This window comes from Melozone crissalis, unplaced genomic scaffold (genome assembly GCF_028551555.1).
Source record: "Melozone crissalis strain CALT ecotype California unplaced genomic scaffold, PUWL_Pcris_2 ptg000086l_1, whole genome shotgun sequence".
In the NCBI taxonomy this organism is placed as follows: Eukaryota; Metazoa; Chordata; class Aves; order Passeriformes; family Passerellidae; genus Melozone; species Melozone crissalis.
Genome location: NW_026535863.1, coordinates 3,191,083 through 3,212,352, shown reverse-complemented (window position 1 = coordinate 3,212,352; position 21,270 = coordinate 3,191,083). Strand labels below are relative to the sequence as shown.

The window sequence follows — 21,270 nt, the reverse complement described above, 5'->3', positions numbered from 1 at the left end:
AGGGACGTTGTCTTGGATGAGGGACATTGTTTTGGGGTGAGGGACATTGTTTTGGGGTGAGGGACACTGTTTTGGAGTGAGGGACACTGCCCCAGGCTCTCCAAAGGTCCCTGAGCCCCCAGAGCTGGGCAAGGAGCTGCTCTGCCCATCCTAAAGCTGCTGGGAGCCCTGGGCAGTGTGAACCTCTCGGGAAGAACCCTGGAGAGCAGCTGAGCCTTTGCTCTGGGTGTCTCTTGTAGCTCAGCTGAATAAATCTGCATTTCCCTGAGCCCGTTGCTGCCTACGAGGCAGAACCAGTGTTTGATTTTCAGAATTATTCAAGGGGTTGTGGCTCAAAACGTGACTGAGGAGAGGGAACATGATGTACCTCTCTGGCAGCACCTCCTCACTCAGTGTTTTGTGACTCATTTGTCGAGTTTACCGAGAAAAACAATTTTTTTTAATTTTTTTTTTTTTTTTTTTACTTCTGTCAGCAGCGCTGCAGAGCTGGGGCTGGGAGAGGGCAGGGCTGGAGCTGGCCCTGGCCAGGCTTTCTGCCCATAATGAGCTGCACTAATTAAGAGTGAGAAGAGCAGCCTGACGGTCAGGGCTGGCTGAGGGGTTTCCATGACAGAGAGTGCCAGGCTCATGGAAATAGTGACACCAGGGTGGCACCTGTAGGGTGCTGCTGTCCGTGCCTGGTTCAGGAGGGCAGTGCCACATTAGCACTCCTTGTGCTAATGTTTGGTTTTGGATTGGAGGGACAGGGATTTCTTGGCAATTAAATATTGATTTTTAAGGAGCTGAGAGCTGTGTTTCACCTTTCCGTTGACACCCAGCTCCGCAGAGGGCAGAGCTGGCTCATGAATTACATCACTTCAGGTGTCAAAGAAATTACTCCAGTGCAGCAAAACCACATAAAAACATTTTCTTCTGCTGCTGAAAACAAAATTTGACTGGGGTTTTGGTGAGCTACAGCATTATCAGGGCAAGTGTAACACCCCACAATAATTTTTGTGAGTTGGTTTCTGCAGCTCTTTTCCTGAAGGGGATCAGGAAGGGTTCCTGAGCCCAGATATTGTTGCTGGATGCTGTTATTAAAGCTCAATTCTTCCTTTATGAAAATTTCTGGGAGCATTTCTCTTACTCACATTCTCTGGGGACCTGAGAAAAACCATTATCAGGCTCATATCTGAAACGATGGTTTACCTAAAGCTGCTGTGAAATAGGAGCGATGACAAAGAATGTCAAACCAAAGCTGGGCTGTTGAGTGTTATCAGAACTTCTTAGAGCACAAAAAGCGCCTTGAAAGGCACTATTGAAACTGCCTTATCACCCCCAGACACTTTACTGGAAACCTGGTGTTAAACTGGTCTGGGAGCAGCCCTTGAGAGCGGGGCGCCTGCGGATAACAACAGCTTATTGACAATTTCTTGAAGGATTTTTATTTTTGTTTTAGGATGAAATGAATGATTTGAAATGAATTATTTATTATTGAAATGAATATTGAAATGAATGAGGAGTGCAGTAGCTCCCAGTGACACCAGTGGGATGACTCCCAGTGCACAGGGGATGGAGCAGGGCTGAATTTCCCAACGTAACCAGCCAGGGGTGAGTCAGTGCCTTGTCCCCTCTGAGTGTCTGGTCCTTGTCACGCTCCTGGGCTCTCCAGGACCGTGTCCTGTGTTAGTCACTGCCCCAAGCCCCGTGTCTGCAGCAGCCTGGTGCTTTCTGCCACCATGGAGATGTTTTGTCACCATAGCAGTGATGGTGACAGCGGGCTGAGCATCGTTCCTGCTGTGGGTCTGCTGGTAGATAAAACCAGCACTGAGAGAAAAATGATGGGAAGGATTCCCGTGGTTGATGAATGGAAAAAGATATTTGATTTTACAAATAAACTTCACGTTTGCTGATAAATGAAATTTATGACAGTGGGCTGAGCATTGTTCCTGCTGTGGGTCTGCTGGTGGATAAAACCAGCACTGAGAAATAAACAATGGAAAGGATTCCACTTGTTGATGAATGGAAAAAGATATTTGCTTTTACAAATAAACTTCAGGTTTGCTGATAAATGAAAGTGGATATTGAAAGATGAAAGAAACAATGGGGGAAAACCCTAAATTCCATAAGAATTAAAAATGAAAAGGGAGGGTTGTGCATTAGAGGGAAGACTGTGGTATCAGGTGTTTCGGAAGTCTGGGCCTCTCAAGTACCTCAGAAATGGGGAAAGAGAGAAGGGAAATGTGGTTGGGAAATTGGGATAAAAAGGAGGCTGCATCCTCCAAAAATCTGAGGCACCCCAGGGAAATGCCCCATGGCCTCTCCCCTTATTGGAATAAAGTCAAAGGACTCCTCTGTCTCCTTTTTGGACATAAACCTCTGATGTTTGTGGATTAATTCTCCTGACACAGCATTATTTCCCAGCTGCTCTGGGGATGCTCCCTTTGATCCCAACTCAGCCCCTTCTGTGCCTGTGAGATGTGGGATGTGCTGCTCGCCACGGGCTTTGCATAAATGATTTCCCAGATGAGTTAATGGCACCCAAGGCTGAGCTGGAATTCCTGAGCACCAGGGCAGCTGGCTCACAGCCCTCTCTGCTGCCTTTGCTTGTTATCTGGGATGTCACTGCCCTGCCACAACGTGCCTGCCATAAAACCCCGAGGGAGGAGCCCTCCCCCGTTAGCTGGAAGAGTTCTGGGGAGAGGAGAGGAGCCTTCCCTGCCCCATTCCCAGCCCTGAGTGCCCCAGATGTTTAACCATGCCCAGAGTGCCTGAGGGAATCACTTCCCATTTCACTGAGCTCATCTGCAGTGTCACAGTGCGGAGTTTCAGAAATCCCTGCTCCTCCTTTCCCTCTTCCTTCCCAGAGAAAAATAAAGATGGTTTGCTGTTTTATTGAGGTGTTTCCATGCTGCTGGAGCTGGAGGGTTGATGACAGCCTGGGGAGAGCCACACTGGAGGGATTTTCTTCCATCTGGGTTTGGTCCAACGTGTGCTGATGGCTTCAAACTGATAGAGGGCAGGGACGGATGGGATTTTGGGAAGAAACTCTTCCCTGTGAGTGTGGGGAGGTGCTGGCACAAGGTGCCCAGAGCAGCTGGGGCTGCCCCTGAATCCCTGGAAGTGTCCAAGGCCAGGTTGGACAGGGTTTGGAGCAGCCTGGGACAGTGGAAGGTGTCCCTGCCATGGGACATGAGATGGTCGGTGAGGTCCCTCCCAACCAGAACCATTCTGGGAACCCTGCTGGTTCCACCCCCTCTGCTCTGAAATGAGAGGCTTTTGGGCATCCCCCACGTCCAGCACTTGGGCTGCTCCGTGACCACCATTTCACACCCAGTAAAACCCCAAAATGAAAATCTCTCTGGGCTGTTCCCCACCCCGGTGGGGTTTTCCTCCTCCTTCCCCTTGTGCTGAGGGTCCTGCTGTTTCTTTTGCTTTGCAGAAGGTTGGTGACAGGATAGAGAGGCTGAGGGACACATGCAGAGACCTGTACAAGGCCCTGGACCTCGATAATCCAACATTTCCCTGCCGTTCCTGTATCATCCCAGCATCTCTCCTCCTCCTCCCCCACAGCCACATCTCCTCCTAGCCTTCTGGCACTTGGCTGACCCAGCCTGGGCGTCAGTTCAGTTCCCAAAAGGAAAAGAAACCCGAAAAGAAAGAAATGCTTTCATGTTCATCTGCCATTTACATAATGAAGTAAGAACTCGCTGCCTCTTCCATTGTTTTCTCACCCGGGCTGGGTGTGCTCCCGGGAATGCTGCCACTTCCTCTGCTTCCAGCAAAACTTTTGCTGCAATTCCAGGTAGCAGCTGGGATTTGGGGGAGGATTAAGAGCCCAGATCTCTCCAACACCTCAGCCAGGGCAAATCCAACCTGCTGCAGCCTGGGCCCTGCCCTCTGGCTGATTTCCAGCGGGTGAGGGAGGCACGGTGGGCACACTGGGGCACTTCCAGAAACCCTATGTGCAACAGCCTGACTAGCCTGGGCAGAAAATCCATTTGCCTAGTGACAGATCTCTGCTCAAGACTGAGCTTGGCCATCAATAAATTAATTAGTCACCCAGCAGATCCGTGCAGGACAGCCCTGGCCCACAGGCACAAGGTACATTGCAACAGGGACACGCTGGGGCTGCTGCTCCCTGCAGGAACCTGCTCCTGAGGCTGCCTCTAATGCCAGAGGGGTGACTTTGCCACCCCAGTGCCCTCCAAGCCCAGCTGGACATCCTTCCTGGTCCCAGAAACTGCAGGGAGTTTATTTTGCTGCATGTTTTTGTTTGTGGACTGAATGAAGCTCTCTCCAAGGGCTGCAGGAACATCCAAACCATCCTCAGAGCCAACAGCACAAGGGCCTGGGGTTTGCACCAGCACTGCCACATCTGTGTGACAGTGAGCCTCAGCTGACAAGTCCTGGTTCCCTGGGGACAGCCTGGGGCAGAAATGCTGGTGGAGAACGTGTCTGCTCCTTTTGCTCAGCAGGGAGAGTCGTGGTGAGATGGTCACAGATGTCACTGTGCCACAGGGCTGGGGGCTTGGGAAGGTGACATTGGAATTTCTGTCCTTCTGCAGGGTGACAGATTTGGACTGAAATCCCCTCTGAGCCTGGAAACCATTTCTTCTGCCAGCAGGGTGGGAGCTGTGTCCTCCAAAACTCCCAAGCTTGTGTTTCTGTGCATCTCCAACACCACAGACACAGGATGGAGAAGTCTGCAGGAACTGAGGAGATTGGGAACAGCATTCTCTGAACCTGCTTGTAGGATTCTTTGCATTTGGGACCAGAATTCCCCGAAAGTGGCAGGAGAAGACCACTTGTGCCAGGACAATGATGGAGAAAACCCTGGACTGGAGTTTCTCCAGTTCCACCAGGTCCATTGCTGCGATGGTGTTCACAGGGGTCCCAGGATGAGGGAAGAGATGAGAATCTTGACTCCATGTTTCAGAAGGCTTGATTTATTATTTTATTATATATATTATATTAAAAGAAAATTATATACTAAAACTATACTAAAAGAATAGAAGAAGGGATTTCATCAGAAGGCTAGCAAGGAAAGGAATGGAATGATAAAATCTTGTGATTGACCAGAGTCCCAATCCAGCTAGACCTTTGATTGGTCATTAATTAAAAACAACCACATGAGACCAATCAAAGATGCACATGTTGCATTCCACAGCAGCCGGTAATTATTGTTTTTCTTTTCCTCTCAGCTTCTCAGGAGAAAAATCCTAGCAAAAGTATTTTTCATAAAATATGTCCATGACACATTGCCAGAAGTCCTCAAGTGCTGGGACCACTGGCATCTTGTGGGGTGATGCCCCTGAGCTTCCAACATCCCAACTATGGGCAGTTGGGAATGGCCCCTGTCCAGGAGGGGATTGCCAGCATTGCTCCATGTTGGACGTTTTGGGGATGTGACCCCAAGGATGGTCCCTAATTTTTGGATTTCACATCCCTCTTCCTAAAAGGAAACCCACGCAGCGATGCCAGAGTTCCCGCCTCCGTAGGTGAGGGAAACACCTGTGGGAGAGAGAGCTGGTCCCTTGCACGAGCTCATTAATTCAGCAAATTACAAAGGGAAATACGTGCTGGGAAAAGCAAGAAAAATCCCTAAAGTTAATCCAAGAGTTATTTCCTCCTGGTACCGGGATAAAAACGCCTCCTTTGGAGCTCTCCAGGCCAGACGTAGGTGAGAGGTGAGCCCACACCGAAGAGCAAGGTAAGATACTGAATTTATCCCTTTGCTCTATGTCCTTTTGGGTATTTCCTTGTGTTTCTATCTCAGAAATATTTTTCTATTAATAACCTTAATTTTGAGTGCTAACAAAACTTGTGCTTGACTTATGCTGTTCCAGAGGGAAACTGGTTTCTTTTGGGATAAGACTTTGGGATCTGTTACTTTCAGTCAGTTCCCTCCTGTTGCTTCTGTGTCATTAGACTTAAAAATTTAATTTCACTGTATTCATTTTTCTGATAAGATCTTTTCAGAATGACTAATGTGATTAGTTATTACAGTGTAATGTTTATTTAGATACATTTTTAACGGACATTATATTTATTTTTCCTTTTCTTCTTGAGCTCTTCAGTTAATTATTTGATTTTAATGTTTATTTAGATGCATTTTTAACTGATATTTTATTTATTTTTCCATTTCTTTTTGAACTCTTCAGTTAAATAAATATTTGTTTTTTTTTTTTCTCTTGCTCATGGGGAGCAAAGAAGAAATGGGCAGGAGATAGTAATGAGTACAGGGTTTTTAATACAGGTGTACAAGTTTGAAATAAAATGTGTGTATTTTTATATGGATCACAGTTGTGTTATTTAGGATATAAGGAGGAATATTCTCTTCTTTGGGCAGGTCTCCCAGGCAGCTGACATGAGAGGATCCCCCCTGTTCCTCTGCTTCTTCTCCGTGTCCTGCTGGGTGAATTTGATGCCAACAGCTGGGGACAGAATCTTCCACTTTGGGGCCTGCAGGGTTTCCATGAGCATGACGGAGATCAGGGCTGGCTTCACAGCAATTAAAGCCAATATTGTGAGTATTTCCCAGGCTTTGGGGGGCTGGGGGAGCCCCTGGCAGCTCCTGGAGCCCCTCTGGAGCCTGCAGCTCCATGCCCATCTCCATCCTCTCCACAGCAATCCAGAGACCCCATCCGGACCCTGAGCATCCTGTCCCACCCTCACTCCCTGCACAAGGTTAAGGTAGGTGATCCTGGCTGGGGAGCCCTCACAGGATCCCAAAGCAGGTGAATGTGACCTTGAGAAGTGCAATCTATCATAAATCATAAAAATCTATCATAAATTTTCAGCTTTCTCACACCCCAAAGCCCTGGGCAGGAGCCGCTGTCAGGGTCTCAGCCTCTGATACCCAGCTGCAGAATCAGCTGGTTTCATTCTGTGAGACTTGCTGAGGATGGATCTCCTGGAAAATCAGCCTAAAATGATTTCCCATCTATTTTATCAGCTTCAATCAAGTACCACTGAAGAAGCTTTCTCTGAATCAAACTGTCCTGCTGTGCTCAGCTACCACGAGCTTCCTGTCTGAGATGCTTTATCCTAGAGAGCAGCTGCAGGTCACACCCCTTTGGAAGAACTTTTAGTCATTAAATTAATTTTCTAAGTCTTCAGACAGGTGCTGCATCACTTATCAGCTCTTCACCTTCTACGTGGACAAGGTTTTCAAGCACTGCAGGACTGAGGATTCGTTTGTGAACAGGAAAATCAGCAGCATTGCCAACTCCTTCCTCAGCACGAGGAGGAAGCTTGGGCAGTGTGTAAGTCCTGCCTTCTGCCCCAGTGTGCATCCCTTAATATTTCATCTATAAACCAACCTGGGAGATTTATAAAGCTGCAAAGTCTCTGTTTATATAAATGTTTTTAAATGAGAATACAAAGCAGAGTGGTGTAATAGTGTTCGGACCACTGTGAGATTTTTATATTTGCTCACTCACCATCAACCCCCTCCCCACTGGTCCTAAAGGCCAAAATTTATCCTGTCCTTGTGTCTGTCAAGTGAGTTAAATCCTGATTTAGAGACCTGCAGCCTTTCCCACAGTTCCAAAATGTCTCAGTCCATGATGCTCAGCAAAATCAGAAACTGAAATCTTATTTTAAAAAATAAGACTAATAAATTAATCTTGTTTTTCCAGCATGAGCAGAATAATTGCATGTGTGGGGAGGAATCCACAGAGAAACTGAAGCAAATACTTGCAAACTATGAAGGGGTGAGTTGGTGACTGAGCCAAGTCACACACATATTATTACTATTACATATAATATATAACATATATAACATAAAACATATAACATATAACATATAATATGTTATATATAATATAATATAATATAATATAATATAATATAATATAATATAATATAATATAATATATAATATATTATATATTATATATTATATATTATATATTATATTAACACAGATATTTAAATTCTCTTTATGTTGGATTGTACTGATGGTGCCTGCTTACAGCTCATTCTTTTGTATATCATTTCAGCTGAATGTCACATCTGCAGCCATGAAATCCCTGGGGGAGCTGGACATCCTCCTGGACTGGATGGAGAAATCTCGTTAGCGGGCAGTGTTAATTACCCACGGACTGGTGCTGAGGAGCTGCAGGGGCTTTGCAGAGATGAGAGGGACAATAAATCACTGTATCAGTGAAGCTGATTCAGGCAGACATGGGGAGCTTTGCCAGCCAGGGACATCAGCAGAGTCTTCATTAAGACAGAAATAACGAGTTTGATTAAATCAGCATCGCCCTCGCTGCTACCAAAGGATGCTCCCACGGAAAACCCACAAGGCAGATATAAGTTGTGATCATGTAATAAAAATATTGTTTAAATTACAGATATTTTGCCTAGGGAATGTGGGGCATGAGTGCTGAGGGCTGGCTGGTACAGCTGATGTTGCATAAACGTGGGCTCGATCTCAGGGCTGCCTCCACTGATGGATCTGGCTGAAATGAGAAGTGCAGTGTGGGAAATGCTTCCAAGAATAGGTCCTAGCAGGTATGTCAGGCCCTAGAAATCTGTGTTTCCTTTTGAGATGATATTTTCTGCCTTATCAGTAAAAAAGTTTCTGTGCAAGATGTGTGGTTGCTGAATAGAAAAAGGTTTTTGAGTGTATTGAGCAATTTACTGACACTCAGTAGTGAGTTTTGTGGAAATTGGTGGTGATGACCATAAATAAACCCAACTTGAAACTGTGCTGAGTCTGTTTGTCAAAATTCTGAGGAATTATATGATTCTTGCTGGTGAAACTTTTCTGAATTCTCTGTGGTGTCCTCTTATAGCTGATGCTGTCACTCCAGCATGCCAGGGCTGATGCATCCTTCCGGGCACACCAGAAACACCAAACTCAGACCTCAGTGCCGCTAAACCCCCCTTGGCTTGTCCCCAAAACTGGGCATTATTTACAGCTCTGGTCTGTTCTCTCTCATTTTGGGTGTTGCTGGCACCCAGTGTGTGCCTAAATCCCAGCTGGGGGACAGCACCAGCATTTCCCTGTGAGTGTCAGGCTGGGTGGTGTTTGGTTATTCCCTTTCAAAGGAAAGATCTCTGAGTGCTCACTGTCCTCCCTCAGATATTTGCTGATGCCAAAGGAAAGCTTCACAGGGCTTTGATTTTGTTAATTCATGTTCCCATGGGTTTCATTCGTCCAGGTGTCAGGGCATGAACGGTGAACACATCTTGCTATGCCCTGGCAGTGCTCAGGAGAGCTGATTGTTCAGCTCCATCACTCTTTTAGGAGTCTGGGACATTCCATGGCTCTCTGTTGAAGAACAACCCCTGGGAATGATGCTGGGATGCAGCTGGGATGCTGGGATGAGGTGCCACAGCTCGTCCCTGACCCCAGGAAATCAGCTGGCACCTGCCAAAGGAGCAGGGGCTGCTTGGTGAGTTCCTCAGGGATTCTTGTGGGGTCTGGGTCACAGCTTGAGGGTTTTACTCCACACCTTCTGCTTCACAATCATTACAGCTCATCCATCAATCTCACCCTGTGTGCTGAACCCCTCAGCCCATGCCTGGCTCAGTGCTTTCACCTAAACCAGGGATTTTACATTTCTGTCCCCATTGCAGGGCATGGCAGCAGCCCAGGGCCATCACCCACTTGAGATGGGTAAATATCAGATCCCCAGGGCTCTATTCTTTGCTTCCAACAATATCCTTCCCCTCAAAACCACTTCAATTCCAAAATACTCCTCCAAAGCTGAGACTAAGCCCCTTGCTGTTGTTGTCAGCCTCTCCTGCTCCTTCCTGGGTTCATGTTTATTCAGATAAGAAGTTTATAAAGATATGAAGTATGGAGCAAGATCGCTGAACTTGATCAGTTCTTCACCTCAAAGGTGCCAGATGTTGCCTAAACTAAATGATGCTGCATATTGTAATAAGAACAATTAATTGAGTGCCAGCAGTGGGAAGGGGCAGGGGGTGCAGCAGGCAGCTGAGGGCTGCAGGATGCTCAGCCCAGCCCTGCTCCTCTGCCAGAGCTCAGCTCATCCCAGCTGCTCCCAGGGCAGCAAGGGAGGAGCGGAGCTGGCCAAAGATGCCGTGGGGCAGGCTGAGGAGGAAGAGCATTTACAAAGGGAGAGCGAAAGGGGTTTTCTGCTCTCAGAAATTTCCAAACCCGAGCGTTCTCCTGCCCTGCTGCCCGCCGGGGATGCTTTCCAGGCTCACGCCTTTCCTGCTGCACCTGAGTCAGGAATTCCCTCCTTCCCGGCTCTGGGCAGGCGCGGGCCTGTCCCGGTCAGACATGTCCCGACCCCTTTCAGGAACCTGTCCCAGTCCCAGCATGGACCTGTCCCGGCCCCCTCACGGACCTGTCCCAGTCCCAGCATGGACCTGTCCCAGTTCCCTTTCATGAATCTTTCCCGGGCCCTTTCACGGACGTGTCCCAGCCCTTCCCGGACCATTCCCGGTCCCAGCACAGACCTGTCCTGGTTCCCTTTCATGAATCTGTCTCAGCCCCCTCACGGACCTGTCCCAGCCCCTTTCATGGATCTTTCCCAGCCCCTCAGAGACATGTCCTGGTCCCTCACAGACCTGTCCCAGTCCCTCATGGACCTGTCCTGGTCCCAGTATGGACCTATCCTGGCCCCTTTCATGGACCTGTCATGGCCATTTCATGGACTTATCCCAGTCCCAGCACGGACCTGTCCCAGTCCCTTGCATGGACCTGTCCCAGTCCCTTTCTCAGACCTGTCCAAATGCCTCACAGACCTGTCCCTGTCCCTCGTGGACCTGTCCTGGTTCCTCACAGACCTGTCCCAGTCCCTCACGGACCTGTCCCGACCCCTTTCACGGACCTGTCCGGGTCCCCCTCATGGACCTGTCCCGGTTCCCTTTCTCAGGCCTATTCCGGCCTTTTCACGGACCTGTCCCGGTCCCCCTCATGGACCTGTCCTGGTTCCCTTTTTCAGGCCTATCCTGGCCCCTTCACGGACCTGTCCTGGCCCCCTCTTGGACTTGTCCCGGTTCCCTCACGGACCTGTCCTGGCCCCCTCATAGACCTGTCCCGGCCCCCTCACGGACTTGTCCCTGCCCCTTTCAGGACCTGTCCCTGTCCCTCATGGACCTGTCCCGACCCCTCCACACCTTTCCCAAGACCCAAACCCTTCCCATGGTGCTGCTGAGGGGTTGCACCCCTGGGGATGTGGCAGGTGAGGCCTGACTTCCCTTTGAGGGCAGGCAGGAAGGTGCAATGTGGATGGAGGGAGATGCTGCCCTGCTCATCCCAGCACTGAAAATCCATGATTCAGGAATCATATGTTTCATCCTCAGTGAAATTCTGGAATCGACAATTCAGGAGTAATTTGTGTTTATCCTCAGTGAAGTTCAGTGTGGGCCAGATAACCCAGCCTGCCATTGTCACCTCTTCCTGCACTGCTTTATCTGTGGAATATTCAGCTTTTCCCACCCTTTCTGTGCCTCTCTGGGTGGGCTCTCCTGTAATATCCCACAGACGCTGAGTTCCCCAGTCTGCTGAAAGCCACTGGATTCTTTATTGCTCACACACAAACACTCCAGGCGTGTCTGCCCTGCAGGTGCTGCCCTCAGGTCGGGAAAGCTCAGAGGAATCAAAAGCATCAGATGCTGTTCTAAAAGGTTTCAGATGCTGTTCTAAAAGGTTTCCCAGCTGCCTTTAAAAGAAAATGGGATTTTTTTTTTTCACAATGCTCCTGCTGGCCTCTGAGAGCCCAGTGTAGGGACTGGGGCTGCTGGTGGGATGAGTTCCTGCTGTTTCCCAGCCCAACCTCCTCACTCAGACCTGCCCTTCCAGCCCCCCTTGCCATCAAACCACTCCTCCTAAATCACCACTCAAAGCTGAATTTAAGCAAAAAACAAGTCAAGCTATAGCAAATTGTGGGAGAAATGAACAGTGTTGTTTGCTGATGTTGTGATCCTCAAGGCAGAGCCAGTCCCAGGCGCTGCCACCTCCCCTCAGGCCTGGTCCTGGGGTGGGGACAGGTCCAGGACAGCGCTATCACCCCCGGAGCTGGCCTGGGCGATGTTGCTGGAGGTGACCAGGAAGGAGGAGTAGGCGAGGTCAGCTTCCTCCTTGGAGCTCTGGGAAGGACAGGAGGAACAAAATCAGGGCATGGGGATGGGCAGCACTTTGTGGATATCTCAGGATAACATGGGGACACTGCAGGAGTGGGACAATCCAGCAGCTCACACTGGTGCTGATGTGAGCATCAACCCCAAAAGCTTTTAGGTTTGGGATTCCTTGGCAAGCCTGTCCTTGGCTGTTGGCATCCAGCCCCCTTGTCCCAAAGCTCCTGGGCTTTGGTGTCCTGACAGTTCCCTTGATTGCTCCAGTTCAGCTCCTGGCACTTACACCACCCACACCTGGGTGTTGATAGAGACTTTGAAAAGCACAGGCTTGAATGTGGCACCTGCAGCCACTGCCAAATGGGGCCACTGCACCATGATCTTGCCCAAGGGAAGGCACAGAAAATTGGGGAAAGGCAGAGATCACAGCAAATCTCAGCCCTTGTAATGGCAGAGCCCTCCCTGCTCCCTGTGCCACTGAGAAGTGGGATGTGATGGTTTCTAGCCATCTGCTCATCCCAGTGATTTGTATTTCTGGTAACAAACCCAACCTTCCTGACGCTGCCTGGGGCTGCCTTGGTTTAGTCCTTGAAGCAAAGTGGCTGCTGTTAATGTCTCTGCTAAAACAGGGAGTGAGGACAGGGATGAGACCCCCCCCACCATCCCCCATGGAGGCTGGATCTGGGTAAAATGGAGAGCACCTGGGTATAAACAAAGCCCCTGGGAGGTGACAGTCCCCCTGGGACAGAGTGCAGGGCTGTGGCCACATCTCCCAGCTCAGTGGCCTCTCTCCTGCCTCCCCTTACCCTTTTTGCCTTCGTTGTGTTGGCAGCACTGTCCGGAGTGTCCGTGGTGGTGGTGACGAATTCTGCAGGCAGAGAAAGGAAGGTGTTGGGGAGGGGGAGTGGCTGGCAGGTGTTTCTGTGGCTTTTGTGGGGTATTTCAGCAAGGAAGGGCTGCCCCTGACCCTGGGGCTGGGCTGGGGTCACTCACCATCCCCTCCCATGGAGGTCTCGTGGGTCTCCTTCGCGCTGTTGCTGGCACTGAAGTCCCTCACGCTCTCAAAGTCTGACATGCTGATGTTGGTCCTGTAGCTCCCCACAGACACCAGATCTGGTGGGAGAGAGGAGGAAAATCCCTCAGGTCTCGCTCAGAGTGGGAGGGAGCACGTTAAGAGCCAAACCCTCTGTGCCAGGTGATGCTGTGGCACAATGGGCAAAGCACAGGGAGGGCTGGGCTCTGTCTCAGCCTGGACACTGGGAGCTGGAGCTCTCTGGATGGGTCACAGGAGGAGCAGGGGCTTGGAGCTCTCTGGATGGGTCAGAGCAGGGAGTTGGAGCTCTCTGGATGGGTCACAGGAGGAGCAGGGGCTTGGAGTTCTCTGGATGGGGTCAGTTGGAGCTCTCTGGATGGGTCAGTTGAGGAGCAGGGGTTTGGAGCTCTCTGGATGGGGTCAGTTTGAGTTCTCTGGATAGGTCAGTGTGAGGAGCAGGGGGTTGGAGCTCTCTGGATGGGTCACAGGAGGAGCAGAGACCTCCCTGCCCATCCTGGTGTGGTACCAGGAGAGCAGCTCAGCCCAGCACCTTTAACTCAATGCTGCTGCTGTTTCTTGAGAGCCCAGAGAGGCAGGGACTCACCAGATCTCTTCAGCTGCCTGTACTTGACAATGGCAAAAGCTGTCACAGCAATCAGGATCAGGCCAGCAAGAGGGCCCAGCACCAAGGCCAGAGTGTTGGAGCCTTGACTTTCATCAGAGCTGGAACAGAGAGAGAGAGAGAAATCTCACTGAGAATGATGCATGTGAAAATCCAGCAGGCTAAATTTGGGTGGGATGGTAATTCTGAGTAAGCATGGTGCAATTCAATCAATGAACTGGATTCTAGGGCACAGAATAAAACAAAACCCAAATAAAAATATAGGCTTGAGGTCAGGCTGAAACAGCTCATCAGCAGCTGGGCTATAAATACGTGAAGGAAAATTCTCTAATATTAACACAAGTACTTTGTACCTGGAATTTCTAATAATTTCCTTCTGATACTATTTTCTTGAACTGGAGATTAATTGTGAGTCATCTTGCCCTTTGCTGTCACTTTTTATCTTCTCTGACATTTAGAGCAAAGTTCTTTGGGGACAAGATTTTTTGTGTGTGTTGCTACACAACACACACAGGGTGTACAAACACAAGGGGTTTTATTTAAACCCCACAAAAATGATAAATGGCAGGGGAAGGAGAGAACCAACCTTTCTGGGGCAGCTCCTTTCCGCACCTCAGCGTCACTGTGGGCTCCTCCTGGGGGAACAGCTGCAGAATCATGGCTGGAATCAACATCCAGGAACTCTGGGCTGAGATTGGCATCTCTCCCTGTGTGTGCCAGGGAAGGAGAGGGGTTAGAGAGCAGCAGCAGGAGAGCTGGACACAAAAACTGCTGGGATGTGTTTGGTGGACTGGGAGTTGCTGTTGGGGGTTTCGGCTTTCCCTGAGAGGCTCTTCAAAATGGGGGTTTGAGGCCTGAAATGCCCTCACTCACCACCAAAAAATTTACTGTGAAAATCTCAAGTAGGATCTCCCTGTTTATGAACTTTTGAAAAAGTCTTGTGTTTATAAATTCTGCATCTAATATTTCCAGGTCAAATTTTACCTCCTTGCTTTGCTTTTTACTCCTGGCTCTTTGCCCACCAAAAGCAATGCAAAGGGGCTGTTTTCACTTTGGCCATCACCCACTCAGGATGGGTAAATATCAGATACCCAGGGCTCTATTCTTTCTCTGCTTCTAACAATATTCCTTCTCCCAAAACCATTTCAATTCCAAAATACTCCTCCAAAGCTGAGACTAAGCCCCTTGCTGTTGGTGTCAGCCTCTCCTGCTCCTTCCTGGTTTCCTGATTATTAAGATAAGAAGTTCCCTGGAGCTAGAGCTCTGAACTTAATCAGTTCTTCACCTCAAAGATGCCAGATGTTGCCTAAATTAAATAAACTAAGTAAATGATTGTTATAAAGTATTATATAATATATTGCATTATTATAAAATGACAATAATTATTATTAGATAATAACATAATAATACATATATGTAATTACTATAAAACTAAATAAATATATTATAACATAAATAAAATTTTATATTATATATTATGTTATTAAATAATAATTATTATTATTAAATAATAACATAATATGTATATATAATTATGGAATTATGATTATAGATTATTTATTGTAATTAATTCTATAATAATATCATTATAATGTAATTAATATAACGATATAATAAATAATTGTTGTATCTAATAATACTACTATATTATATTACTATATTATATCTTAATAATATTACTATATTATATTCCTATATTATATCTAAATAATATTACTATATTATTATATATAATAATATAGCAATAGTATTTATTAAAAATTAAAAATATTATAAAATAAAATATTAATTGTAATAGGAACAATTAATCAGCACGGGGCTAAAAGTAAAATTGATATAGAAATAGGTGAGTTTTAGACTGAAAGAGGTTTTTTACGATTGGGAAGTCAAAACTGAGAGACAAGAGCCCTGAAGGCAAACTGCAAAGCCGGGAGGCTGCGAGGTGCCAGCGCTTGTGCTTTGAGCTGCTGCAGCCTAGCGGTGATGGAGAGCAGGGACAGCCAGCTAGGAGCCCTCCTCGGCACAGGGACCGGCAGGGACAGCCAGCTGAGAGACCCCTCGGCACAGGGACCAGCAGGGACAGCCAGCCGAGAGCACACACAGGGACCAGCAGGGACAGCCAGCTGAGAGACCCCTCGGCACAGGGACCGGCAGGGACAGCCAGACGAGAGCCCTCCTCGGCACAGGGACCAGCAGGGACAGCCAGCTGAGAGACCCCTCGGCACAGGGACCAGCAGGGACAGCCAGCCGAGAGCCCTCCTCGGCACAGGGACCGGCAGGGACAGCCAGCCCTGCCCGGAGCTCACCTGCGCTCACCCGCAGCTCCACGGCCATGGTTTCCCCGAAGACCCCGTTGTGCTTCACCCCGCACCAGTACCAGCCTTTATCTTCCTCGGCCACCGGGTCCAGGCTCAGCACCACCGTCCTGGCGTTTGGTTCACAGGCATCCCCTGGCTGTGGCAGCCCCGGCTGCTGCTGCACGGGCAGCATGGCACAGCCCGTGTTGCTCCACCTGCACCAGTATTTCTCGTAGGAGTAATACTTGCAGGGGTAGCAGCAGGTTAAATTCACCCGCGAGCCCGCCTGGGCCTCCACCACCTTCTTTCCCGTCAGTGAAGGTTCTCCTGTGAAGGCAAACAGGACATCAGGGCTGGGGGAGAGGTTTCAGGGGTGGGAGAGGCTCTCAGCTGGTGGTGGTGCTGCTGGGGATAAATAAAACCCCTGGGAGGAGACATCCTTGGGACCCTTGCCCCTTGAGACAGCCTTGGGACAGAGTGCAGGGCTGTGGCCACATCTCCCAGCTCAGTGGCCTCTCTCCTGCCTCCTCTGACCCTTCTTGCCTTCATTGTGTTGGCAGCACTTTCCTGCTTGGAAAGAAAGCGCTCCTTGTGTTGCTAAATTAACATGAAGATGCTGTTTATGGTTCTCTTTGTAATAGATGGTGTGTATAAATTCATGCTCAGGCTACAGTAATCTCACCTGATGAAAATCCTGATTACCTCCAGTAATCTCACCTGATGAAAATACCAAAGGAGGGTTCTGGGAAAATTCCTCTCACGAGATTACAGTGATATGCACCAAGATCCTAGCCTGAATATTCATCTCCAGAAATGTTGATTCCAGAGGATTATTTGTCTGAGCAAACCCCAGCAATATGCATTCATCATCCATAAGATAAATATGCGTCTCCTAGAATTTGTGTTGCAGGAGATTTTCCTCTAACAGTTTGGGAAACTCTCAGCAAGAGCTGGCAGCAAGAAAGGAAAAACTACATGAATATGCTAAAAGGATAAAATCAACACTAAGGAAACAAGAGACTCTTCCCAGCAACCCTTGAAGCTTAGAAATGTATAAAAAGACTTTGTGAGAGCTGTGTCTTTGTGATGTACAGAGGAGAGGAGATAGAATGCCTTCCCTGTCTCACCCAACCTGGTTCAGTGCTGATCTGATCTTTGCTTGTGGCCTTTTTAACAATTGTATTTTAATTATGGAATAATTTCTCCTTATTAATCAAATTGGCTAATTAATTTATAACATCTTGTAAGGCTTAAGAAATATTTCATGAGAATTTTCTGCGAACGCATTCCACAAAACTGAAACTTTCTGTCTCATTTTTAAAGCTGCTGGGGTGAGTTCAGGCTTGGAGCTCACATCCCTTCCCAAAAAGCCAGATTGCTCACGTAGGGTGGTTCTGTAGCTCCTGAGCAGGCAGAGAACTGCCAGTGCACAGCCCTCACCTGGAACAACCGTCAGTTCTGTTGATGATTGCTGCTCCCTCAGCTGATTTGACATGCACCAGTAAGTGCCTTTGTCCTTCTCCTGCAGCTGGTTCAGGATGATGGTGAGAGTTTTGTTTTCGGGGTTCTGGAACACGGTCACTCTTCCTTCATAGGAGTCCTCCACACGCCCAGTGTTGTCTATGATTGTGGTACCACATTGCCTGCCTTTCTGCTTGCACCAGAACCTCGAGGAGGCATTTAGCAGAGGGTCATAGAGGCACTCGAAGCTTGCTGAACCTCCAACTTTTCCAGTTATGTTGGTCTTGAAGTGAGGGAATGTTTTGTCTGTTGGTAAGAATGAAATGAGCAGTTGTAAGAGTCTCACTTGTGTCCATGGAGCACCCTCCCATGGAAATCAACATTATCAGATCAAACAAAGCTGCTATGGGAAAGCTCAGGGGTGTAAACATCAGGAGATTGTCCTGGCACTGGTGGGAATTCATCCTAAAAGGTCAGTCAGGCCTTGCTTTTTCCCAAATTCATGCAGTGTTGTTGGCTTTGTGGACAGATATTCCAAAGCTTTGTTCCCTTTGCTAGAGGGATCAACTACATCTGTCAGTTTGAGATTTCAGGAGCTGGGGGCTTGAAGAGACAGCTTGCTTGCCTCAGACTGGGAGGGTGGAATTTGTTTCTTGCAGTTTTGGGTTGGGGAGCAGAGCTACCCATGTCTGGGAAGGTGAAGTCTGGCTACAAGCTTCATTTAGTGATGGTTTAGTACATCATAGGTGGTTAAATGAATAGAAATAAGTATATGGATGAGAGAGTAGGGTAATAGCAAAGAGAAATTCAAGTTCCTGCTAAATCAAGTGACACTGCTGCTGATGCTTCTGAAAAGCAGAAGAGAGGAAGGGGAAAACACTCTGGGAACAGCTCACCCTCGTAGATAAACACATCCAGCTCCTTCTTTGGGTCGTCCTTCTCATAGTCACCGGCCCCACAGTAGTACAAGCCTGCATCTTCCCAGTCCATCTGAGTCATGGTGACACGGAACGAGCCTGGAGGGTCCTCAAACACCAGCTGAAGTCCCCCTGGGACATCTGTGTCCTGATAGCTGTTGATGATGTTCCTGCAGCCGTCCTTCTCCTTCTTGCACAGGTATTTCTTCATCTCGACTGTCTCCTTCCCAAAGCTGCAGGTCACGGTCCAGGTGCTGCGCAGCTTCACGTAGAAGAGCTCAGCATCCTCAGGAACAGGTGGGGCTGTGCACAGAGACACTCAGGGGATGAAATGAACCCTCCCTGAAAGCTCCTGCAGCTCTCACACACCAGGCAGGCCAGAGGTGGAGCCTTCGTTAAGAGGGAGAGGGGGAAAACTCAAAGAAAATGGTGTTTTAGGGAGTAAAATATTGGTAAAGTACCAAGAAAATGGTATTTGAGGGAGCCCTAATATTGGTAAAATACTAAGAAAAAAACTCAAAGAAAGTGGTATTTTAGGGAGTCCAACACCAAGAAAATGATAAAATACCAAGAAAATAGTATTTGAGGGAGTCCCAAGGGTATAATTACTTAAGAGGGAGAGGGGGAAAACTCAAAGAAAATGGTGTTTTAGGGAGTCCTAATATTGGTAAAATACCAATTGGTAAATTACCAATGAAAATGGTGTTTTAGGGAGTCCCAATATTGGTAAAATTACCAATATTACCAAGAAAATTGTATTTGAGAGAGTCCTAGTATTGGTAAAATACCGAGAAATGCTATTTGAGGGAGTCCTAATATTGGTAAAATCCCAAGAAAATGGGATTTTAGGTAGCCCCAAAGTTGTAATTACCTTCAGCAACGATGAGGGTGACTCTGAAGGAGAGCCCTCTGCCATTGATGCCCACGCCACACTGGAAGGTGCCGGCATCGCTCATCTCCAGCGCTGAGATGTTGACCAGGAAATGGTTCTCCTGGGGGTGGTCAGTGAGGGTGACCCTGCCCTGGTAGGCAGCAGCCACGAAGTTGGAGGACACCACGGTGAGGCAGCTGGAGCCCTTCTGCCTGCACCAGTATTTCCTGTCGTGCTTGTTCATCGGTGTCGGGGGGTAGAAGCATTTCACGGTGACCGAGCCGCCCTTCACGCCGTGCACCTCCCTGGGGCCGAACACGGGGCTGGAGACTGCGGGAGAACAGGCTGGGTCAGTGTCCTGTGTGCCCCGGGGCTGTGCGTGCCACCCTGTGTGCCCCAGAGCTGTGTGTGCCACCCTGTGTGCCACCAGGTCCATGCCTTGTGTGCCACCAGGGCCGTGTGTGCCACCCTCTGAGCCCCCAGAGCCCTGTGTGCCACCAGGGCTGTGTGTGCCACCAAGGCCCATGAGGTCCTGTGGCAGTGAGGGACACCTGTGAGGTAAAGGTGCTCCCCATGATGCCTTCAGATTTTAGGTTTTGTATTTTTCAGGTCCTGCACTGCACTGGTGTAGAACTCTGAGCTGCATTGAGAGTGTCAGAAGCTCTCTTCACATTTTGGTCAGATTAAACAATCCTTCTAGGCCTACAACTCCAGGACACCTTCTGCCTCAGGCCACAAATATAAACAAAAGTGAATTTTGTGGGGAGCAAACTGGGGGTATCTGCCTTCATTACCTGAAGTTGGAATTGGAGAATTAACCCCTGATGTGCAAACGAACCAAACTTATTTCAATCTGAGAAACTCATTACCATTGCCCATTTTGGGTGTAGCCTCATAGGAGGCTACCATTGCCCTCAATGTACCTGAAGGCCCTTCATGAAATATATCCACTTTTATCCTTTTTATCTGGCCTCTGTTTTGAGAAACTCTAAAAACTGTTTTTTGAGAAACATTGTCCATTTTGGGTGTAGCCTTGTGGGAGGCTTTGTGTGCCCTCAACGCACCTGAAGGCCCTTCATGAAATACATCCACTTTTATATTTTTTACTTTTTGTTTGGCCTCTGTTTCAAGAAACTTATGACCATCATCCATTTTGGGTGTAGCCTCATAGGAGGCTTCATCTGCCCTCAATGTACCTTAAGGCCCTTCATGAAATATATCCACTTTTATCTTTTTAACTTTTTGTCTGGCCTCAGTTTCGAGAAACTAAAAAAACTGTTTTTGAGAAACATTGTCTATTTTGGGTGTAGCCTCATGGGAGGCTTCATCTGCCCTCAAAGTACCTGAAGGCCCTTCATGAAATATATCTACTTTTATCTTTTTAACGTTATATTTTTCTCTTTTTAAGCACCATCCAGACCCTTGTCCTCCCTTCCCAGTGCCACCCCTGGTCCTTGGCCACCCCAAACCTGTTCCCCATGCAGGTGACACTCACTGGCTGCCTTAGGGGGGTGTCTGCTCCTTACACACCCAGCTGGGACCAAGGTGAGCAGGAAGAGGAACGCCAGCAAAGTCATTTTTCTTGCATTCCCTGGAAAAAAATTTGGAAGATATTGAATAATCACTTTTGCAAAATGTTAATCGTCTAATAATCTTCGTGCTTGGAGGATCTGAGGGTTGTGGCTACGTGAAGTAGAGAGAAATTTGGTTTTTAATTGCTCCCGTTGAGGAATTGGATGGGAAAAAGGGAGTTAATAGTAATTTTGTTGTTGCCTGGGCTGCTGCCTGTGGATCTCATCCCAGCACCCCAATATTCCCTCTGTCACAGGATTCCTGACTGGAGCCTCTATTTAGTGACTCTTTGTTTCCCTGGTCTCTCCAAGGTCACAAAAAAGAGAGTAAGAATGATATTCTCACCTCTACTTTTCAATTCTTTCCTCAGCTGATGAGGAATTGAGTGAGCTGTAGGGATTTACCTCCAAAAGTCAGATTTTATATGGATTTCCTGAGCACACCTCTTGATCCAC

At 48.1% G+C, this 21,270-nt stretch overlaps 2 protein-coding genes across 2 annotated transcripts; one reads left to right on the top strand and one right to left on the bottom strand.

The window, feature by feature from the left end:
* The first annotated feature begins 6,313 nt into the window (after positions 1-6,313).
* LOC128946842 (interleukin-20-like) lies at positions 6,314-8,063 on the top strand. The gene is made up of 5 exons (XM_054290828.1): positions 6,314-6,508; positions 6,610-6,675; positions 7,095-7,247; positions 7,623-7,697; positions 7,986-8,063. Exons 1-5 carry the CDS (start codon positions 6,350-6,352, stop codon positions 8,061-8,063), a joined length of 531 nt encoding a protein of 176 aa, XP_054146803.1. The 5' UTR covers positions 6,314-6,349.
* A 3,868-nt stretch (positions 8,064-11,931) lies between these two features.
* On the bottom strand, positions 11,932-20,820 carry PIGR (polymeric immunoglobulin receptor). Its single transcript, XM_054290692.1, has 10 exons — positions 20,739-20,820; positions 19,244-19,573; positions 18,352-18,675; positions 17,435-17,761; positions 16,004-16,321; positions 14,284-14,404; positions 13,680-13,798; positions 13,036-13,155; positions 12,849-12,910; positions 11,932-12,057 (listed from the first exon to the last, which is right to left on the bottom strand). Exons 1-10 carry the CDS (start codon positions 20,818-20,820, stop codon positions 11,932-11,934), a joined length of 1,929 nt encoding a protein of 642 aa, XP_054146667.1.
* Positions 20,821-21,270: the final 450 nt, after the last annotated feature.

Coding starts and splice junctions, on each gene's coding strand:
- PIGR (XM_054290692.1), bottom strand. CDS start 20,820: ATGACTTTGCTGGCGTTCCTCTTCCTGCTCACCTTGGTCCCAGCTGGG. Junction 18,676..19,243: donor CACCCTCATCGTTGCTGAAG/GTAATTACAACT, acceptor CTCTGTGCACAG/CCCCACCTGTTCCTGAGGAT. Junction 14,405..16,003: donor GGAGCTGCGGGTGAGCGCAG/GTGAGCTCCGGG, acceptor TGGCACACACAG/GGAGAGATGCCAATCTCAGC.
- LOC128946842 (XM_054290828.1), top strand. CDS start 6,350: ATGAGAGGATCCCCCCTGTTCCTCTGCTTCTTCTCCGTGTCCTGCTGG. Junction 6,509..6,609: donor CAGCAATTAAAGCCAATATT/GTGAGTATTTCC, acceptor TCCTCTCCACAG/CAATCCAGAGACCCCATCCG. Junction 7,698..7,985: donor TACTTGCAAACTATGAAGGG/GTGAGTTGGTGA, acceptor ATATCATTTCAG/CTGAATGTCACATCTGCAGC.